Consider the following 6951-nt stretch of genomic DNA (forward strand, 5'->3'; position numbering starts at 1 on the left):
GAAAATCTTTGGCCATTTTTGAGCGAGATGCTAATGGTCTAATCAGATTCAATGACCTATGCTAAGCTATTATTTTCAAAAATAGTGGAGTGTTCCTTTAACAATGCAAGATGCACTGCTGAGGTATATGAAATGTTTTATATAAATGTGACTGTTGTGGCAGATGTGAATGGGGAGTTTCTATGCATCTGTAAGGTGTTTTAACCCCAAATAGAGGGCTTCCTCATTCCTCAGCTCTTTGAGTGCATTTTGAGAACTGATATGTCCGTCATGATGATCGATTTCCGGGAGGGAGGAAATGAGGAAGCATCAATTTGAGAAGCCGTTGATCTCGCATGACAGCAACACTGAATGGAATTGCAAAAATAATGAACACGTCACCTGTCTCCCTAACCTTAATGTCAGTGTTGCTGTGTCAGGCCACTTAAACTAACAGCAATAAATGGAGCCTTTTCATAGAAATCAATGTATGAATTGCTTACTTAGAGAGAATGCATTGACATATATAGGTTATAATGATTCATCAGTGTATGTTATTCTAAATATTTTTTTTATGTACTATAAAGTTAGGTTAAAAATAGCACTGCTTTGAAGTTTCCAGAAAACCCTTTTCTAGCCGCTCTTATTTTTTTAATAAAAAGGGTCATATAGAGACACTTTTCACCATCCTGCCCTGCAGTTCCTCCCATTGATTTTCTTGTTTCTTTCAGAAATGGGGGTTTTTATGTTGAGCTTAATTGTTTTTAAGGAACACTGCCCGTATGATTTTTGATCACATTCCAGATTACCGGAATTACTCTCAAAGAAATCAAGTTACCTGGACGGCAAAATCCATCATGATTGAAAACTCCAGGTCTTGTTTCTCTTTGTGGCCTGAAGAAAAATATAAACTTATTTCTTAAAAAGCACTTTTTTTCTGCAAAAGCAATGTGTCAGTTAACGTCAAAATGAAGGTAATGATATTTATAGTGTTTTTAGTTGCAAACAAGTTGATATTACTTCACTTACTGATGAGAAATTGCTTTAAACTGCCATTTTTCATGAGCTCTGTGACTAAACACATGGGTTCACTATTAGTACACACAGCGTAGAGCTTCAGCAAATGCTCATGATGCAGCTCTTTCATGATATCAATCTCTGTTTTGATATTTGAATAGTTGACATCTGCAAGTAAAGTGGGACAGATAATATCAATTGATCATAATTTTAAAAGTAAATCACAGGTTTGTTTTGGATCATGATTAGCAGGTGAAAAATGATACTAAATGCAACAAACCCTATATTCACGACCGCAAAATATGTTTATGGGAATATTAATGAATGTCATTTCTTAATTTTTTAGGGCATTTCGTTTGCTTTTATGTCGGCACTCAGTATTAAATGTAAAACATGGGACATGAAGTAAAACCAGTTGAGAATCACTGATTTAACCTGATTTACCTTTGAACTCTTTGATGGCCACCTCTGTGGTGTTGTTCCAGAGCCCCTGCCAGACCTCCGCAAACTCCCCGCTGCCCAGCTTCTTTATTTTGGTAAGTGAGCTTCTCTCTACCTCCCATTTGGTTTCAAATGACAGAGTCAGAGGAGCTGGCTGGTCCAGCTAGAAGAGTAATGGACAGATTGGAATTGTGCTGGAAAACTTTGTTATAGGATGCTGCAGTACTTTCATTAATCTGTAGGTTGTAACTCTTCTCTGACCTTCACACAGGGTTCGTGAAGCTTCGCGCAGAGTCCACCCTCGTTTTTAGAGTAAAACTCTATCAGCTCACACAAGGTCTGGAAGGTTGTGTGATGAACAAGGAAAAACTGCTTGTCGTTTTCTCCCCGCTTGACCCTGTAATGCCGTGCATGAAGGCCGTTCCACACTTTAAAAGAAATAATTTGTAGAAAATGTTATTTAGCTACTCTCCAAGTTAAGATCAAGGTTGGTTTATTGTTACTAGATCTCTTTTTTTATTGGGTTGAAGTGCAAAACAATACAGTTAAATAAAAGCGTAGAGGCTTGAGATATTATGTGTGTGTGTGTGTGGAGCATGTTTGAGATGCTCTGGATCGTCGTATACGACAGCGTGTTCCAGTTCCTGAACTGGAAGTCTTGAAGAGAATTGGACCAACATTCCACAGGCCACAATCAACAACCTGATCAACTCTATGCAAAGGAGATGTGTTGCACTGCGTGAGGCAAATGGTGGTCACACCAGATACTGACTGGTTTTCGGACCCCCCAATACAGTAAAACTGCACATTTTAGAGTGGCCTTTTATTGTGGCCAGCCTAAGGCACACCGGTGCAATAATCATGCTGTCTAATCAGCATCTTGATATGCCACACCTGTGAGGTGGATGGATTATCTCGGCAAAGGAGAAGTGCTCACTAACACAGATTTAGACAGATTTGTGAACAATATTTGAGAGAAATAGGCCTTTTGTGTACATAGAAAAAGTCTTAGATCTTTGAGTTCAGCTCATGAAAAATGGGGGCAAAAACAAAAGTGTTGCGTTTATAATTTTGGTATATATATATTTATTTATTTTTATATATATATATAGCAAATTTAATGGACTATTTAATTATTTATTTATTTATGTTTTGTAATTTGTGTAATAAGTGTTTGAATTTAAGATTTTTTAAAAGAATTTAATATCTTATACTTGTCTCTTGATAGTTTTCACAAGATTCACACTGTTATATCTTAGCTTCCTGTCAATAATGTACAAACCCCAACTCTATAATCATTTCCAAGAGTCATTTCTACAGAAAAACACAAACTGGGTAGTGACAGCACTGTAGCAACTTCACCAGAGCTTGTGAAACTGGAAACACAGGATTCCAGTTTCATTCAGGGCAGAGATTCAAAACACTAAGCGTGAGATTGCTCTATATATTATGCATTCACACAAGCTCAAAATGATCAAAAGTAACTTACGGCTCGGACTCTACGCTATCAAGTGGTTTGATGAAGTCTTTAGGCACATATCCCTTTTCCTCCACAAAGCCCTTAGATCCATTAGCCTTAGCTGTGCGTCTCCTCACATACAACCAGTACTCAGTCTCTCCTGTCACCTCCAGAATATCTCCTTTCTTCAGATTTAGATCCCATATTGTGCGTGAGGGATAGTCGTAGATCGACTTGAAGACTCTTTTGCGGCTCAGGGACTGCTCTTCGTTCTTTGGTGGGCAACACGGGCAGCAACGTTTACAAGTGCACATAGAATTTCCCATGTTTACCAGTCATGTCTGCTCATGCCTTGTGCACTCCAGCAGAATGATGGCATAATGGCATGACTAACTTACTTTACCAGCTCACTGCAGCCAGACAGGTTCCTACTAGTTATTGTTAGTAGGTCAAGGAAGTATTTTGCGAAAAAATTATCAGAATTCCCCTGATGTCATCCAGTTGGGTTTATTTCAACAAAAACAAAAGGCCACAGCATGCATACAGAGTATAACAATTTGTAGTCACTGATAAGTAGCCAAGCAACACAGCCTCAAACACATTATCTTAAAAATGCCCCTTCATAGTGAGAATGCATTATTTTGTTGTTTAGTCCATAGTGCTTTTGGTCTTCGAAGAATTGAAGCAGGCGCTCACTGCATCTCGAATCACAGGATGACAATCCAAATGATGCCGTGCTTCAGCGAGAGTGCAGCCGCACTGCATCATCACCAGTGCAGTCGGGACCACCTGCCAGTGCAGAACATATCAGGTATCACAGTTAAACCTGCCTTTGAAAATAACGCAATGCTTTTATTAAAGTGTATAATAGTTAAAGGAAAGGTTCACCCAAAAATGAAAATGTGTTCATAATTGACTCCCCCTCAGGCCATCCAAGATGTAGCTGAGTTTGTTTCTTCACAGATTTGGAGAAATGTAGCATTGCTACATCACTTGCTCACCAGTGGATCCTCTGCAGTGAATGGGTGCCGTCAGAATGAGAGTCCAAACAGCTGATAAAAACATCACAATAATCCACAAGTAATCCACACCACTCCAGTCCATCAATGATGTGTTTCTAAGAAACAAATCCATCATTAAGACGTTTTAACTTTAAACCATTCCTTCCGGCTAAAATGAGAGTCGAAATTATTGCTTTCTCATCCAGTGATGGATTTGTTTCTTACAAACACACAGCTGTTCATTTCACAAGACATTCATTGATGGACTGGAGTGGTGTGGATTATTGTGATTGTTTTTATCAGCTCTCATTCTGACGGCACCCATTCACTGCAGAGGATCCATTGGTGAGCAAGTGATGCAATGCTACATTTCTCCAAATCTGATGAAGAAACAAACTCATCTACATCTTGGATGGCCTGATGGTGATGAACATTTTCAGATTCAAATTTCAAATTTTAATTTTTTGGGTTAAATATTCCTTTAATATTAGTTAATGCATTACATAATGTTAACTAATGTGTTACCTACTATTCTTTGTTAGTGTAAATATTATTTTAAAAATAAGTGTTAGGTAATCTTTAATACTGAACATAAATAAGCGAGTTCTTACTCGATCTCGTCTGTTAGCCGCATCTGTGTGTTTCCACACATCTACTGATGCCATGTCTTCACTCAGGTCATCTGTACTGTAGATGGCTCTCAGTAGAGCTCTTTCACACTTGCTTTTGGAGCAGCCTGTGAACCGCTGACAGTGATGGTATATAATTAAACCCACCATACGGAAACCACACACAGGGGTTGTATTACAGTTCCAGCTCAATCAGTTTTCAAAACTGAAAGTTAAAAATAGCCAGATATAATATTTCTTTAAAATTCTAACTATATTTTTATATTTTCTGAAGAAAATATGAGTGGTTTGGCCATCCAAAACTCTTGCTATAATGCTACGCTCTTAAAAATAAAGATTCTTAATTGGTTATTTTGTCAAACATGTTAGTAGAACAGTGGTATACCCACAGCTAATATTCCTTCAAATTTTGACAGATGAAGATTAACAATATTTCAGAAAAAAATCAAGTGTTTATAGATTGTTCTCTAATTTTGATCTCCACTGTATAGCTTCTATAAGAGATCGAAAACAGGTTGTTGTTTGGCATTTATGAGGTCTAATCTAACGGGGTTTAATTTGATTCTAACAGTATGTATGTATGTACCTGTAAAATGCTGATGGCTCTCCTGTACAGCTTGCTGTTAGTTACTCTGAGGTCTATCATGTAATTCATGTAGACTTTTCCCTTCAGTACATGAGCTCCTGTGCTGATTGCATTAAGACACCATTTAGTTGAAAGCTCCCAGCGCTGTCTCTGTTGAAAAGAAGACTCTTTGAAGTCTTTATTTTATTATTCTTACAGCATGTATATATTATATATATATATATATATATAGATAGATAGATAGATAGATAGATAGATATAGATGTTACAGTATAAATACTTCAACTAAATTGGTACTTGTGGGGATTCATGTGACAAATGGCTTACCATTACAACTGAGTTCACCTCCTCTGAAGAAAAAGACCATGTGATGTGCAGAACGGTTCCAAACATGTTGCATACTGTTTTCTGAAGCAATATATAGATATAAAATTATTTAAAATAATATGTAAGATATTTGCTCTCTTTTAAACTGCAAAGTCCATGCAAGAATGATCACATAAGCAGCATTATGCACTTACAAGACATGTACTGCAAGGGAATTTTATTAAGAAGTGAGAGTTTTTGCTAGCGGCAAAGATCCTGGTTACTCATTTTTACTCACAGGAATGATGAATTTCTCAAGGTCATGAGCAATTGCATGCAAATTAGATGTCCTTCGCCTCACTTGATCAGCCAGTGCCGTCACCTCGTGTAGGTCATCTTAGGAGAGACATTCAAATATATTTAAAATATATTCAAGGAACTGACCATACTGTTATATGCAACTAATTCGTGTTTGCTCACCATTCACTGCAAACAGAAACAGCATCATGTCATTTTGACTCAGACTCGGTAAGATGGTCTCCACAAAATCTTTGTGACCAATTATGAATTCTGGCCCCTAGAAATAGTTGTTTTTATATTAATAGTTATTAATAAATGTTGTAATAAGAAATATTCAGGTAAATATGGCCTTAGATTATTCCAATTGCTACCTTTAAAGTGATAGTTTTGCAGATGCAAAAATATTTAATTCATTAGAATAGTATGAGAATGAGTAAATGATGATAAGATCTTCATTGTTGGATGAACTATCCCTTTAAGTTGTTAAATCAATAACTTTGAGCTCACCAGAAATGATAGATCTCCCTCTTTGTTTTTCATTTCTCTGAAACCATTGTTGATAAAACCTCTGATGTCATCAAAATCTGATAAAATAATTACAATTAAAAGGTGGTTCTGGGTTTAAACATTTCTCATAAATGTATTCTTGCACTGTTATTTACCCGTTAACAAACTGTTTAAAGAACATATCAAATGGTAAAATAATAATTGGCACTGCATACAGCACCTGCTCCATATGTTGGGACGCATTCGCTGGCATCAGTCAGTCCTATAGTGCCCAGAGTTTGCCATCCAATATAGTACACATGTGCATTCATCTGAAGGCTGATGAAAGATTTACAAAAAAAGAAATCATAAGTGTGCCTTTGATTATGACAAAACCTTGACTACAAAGACTATTTCTGCATTTTTCTTTTACCACATGCACCAGAAGTTCAGCCTGTTCATGTGGGAAAACTCAGGTTTATGTGTTGGGAGACACTAAAGTAGTGAAATGTTGTACCTCTCTCCTGCTTGATGAATAAGCACTGCAAGCTCATCACTGTGTGAGTAAGTAGTTTCATAAACCATCTCACTCGCTGTGATCCAGGCAGAAATGCATCTGAATGACACATTTAATCATAGTACATTGCTCTTAAGAGAACTGTGGAAAATTATTCCATATTTTATACTGCATATCCCACCAGGAATTCATGATTTAAAAAAAAAAAAAATTATATATATATATATATA

At 36.8% G+C, this 6951-nt stretch overlaps 2 protein-coding genes across 3 annotated transcripts in view; both read right to left on the reverse strand.

The window, feature by feature from the left end:
• LOC107692925 (tyrosine-protein kinase SRK3-like) overlaps positions 1-3247 on the reverse strand; it is a 4920-nt gene extending 1673 nt beyond the window's left edge. The window contains exons 1-6 of the mRNA XM_016492131.1: positions 2927-3247; positions 2770-2813; positions 1699-1865; positions 1441-1600; positions 1009-1164; positions 818-873 (exon numbers count right to left, since the gene is read on the reverse strand). Coding sequence (XP_016347617.1) covers positions 818-873; positions 1009-1164; positions 1441-1600; positions 1699-1865; positions 2770-2813; positions 2927-3222 — 879 coding nt within the window. The 5' untranslated portion in view covers positions 3223-3247. The remainder of the gene's footprint in view (positions 1-817; positions 874-1008; positions 1165-1440; positions 1601-1698; positions 1866-2769; positions 2814-2926) is intronic.
• A 149-nt stretch (positions 3248-3396) lies between these two features.
• Positions 3397-6951, reverse strand: part of LOC107692378 (glucokinase regulatory protein) — a 7441-nt gene continuing 3886 nt past the window's right edge. For both annotated transcript variants that reach the window (XM_016491423.1, XM_016491415.1), the window contains exons 8-16: positions 6722-6820; positions 6446-6543; positions 6226-6302; positions 5899-5995; positions 5717-5814; positions 5440-5520; positions 5113-5262; positions 4509-4643; positions 3397-3685 (exon numbers count right to left, since the gene is read on the reverse strand). In XM_016491423.1, the coding sequence (XP_016346909.1) occupies positions 3545-3685; positions 4509-4643; positions 5113-5262; positions 5440-5520; positions 5717-5814; positions 5899-5995; positions 6226-6302; positions 6446-6543; positions 6722-6820 (976 nt within the window). In that variant the 3' untranslated portion in view covers positions 3397-3544. The remainder of the gene's footprint in view (positions 3686-4508; positions 4644-5112; positions 5263-5439; positions 5521-5716; positions 5815-5898; positions 5996-6225; positions 6303-6445; positions 6544-6721; positions 6821-6951) is intronic.

Source organism: Sinocyclocheilus anshuiensis, unplaced genomic scaffold (genome assembly GCF_001515605.1).
Source record: "Sinocyclocheilus anshuiensis isolate Anshui unplaced genomic scaffold, SAMN03320099.WGS_v1.1 scaffold261, whole genome shotgun sequence".
Lineage (NCBI taxonomy): Eukaryota > Metazoa > Chordata > Actinopteri > Cypriniformes > Cyprinidae > Sinocyclocheilus > Sinocyclocheilus anshuiensis.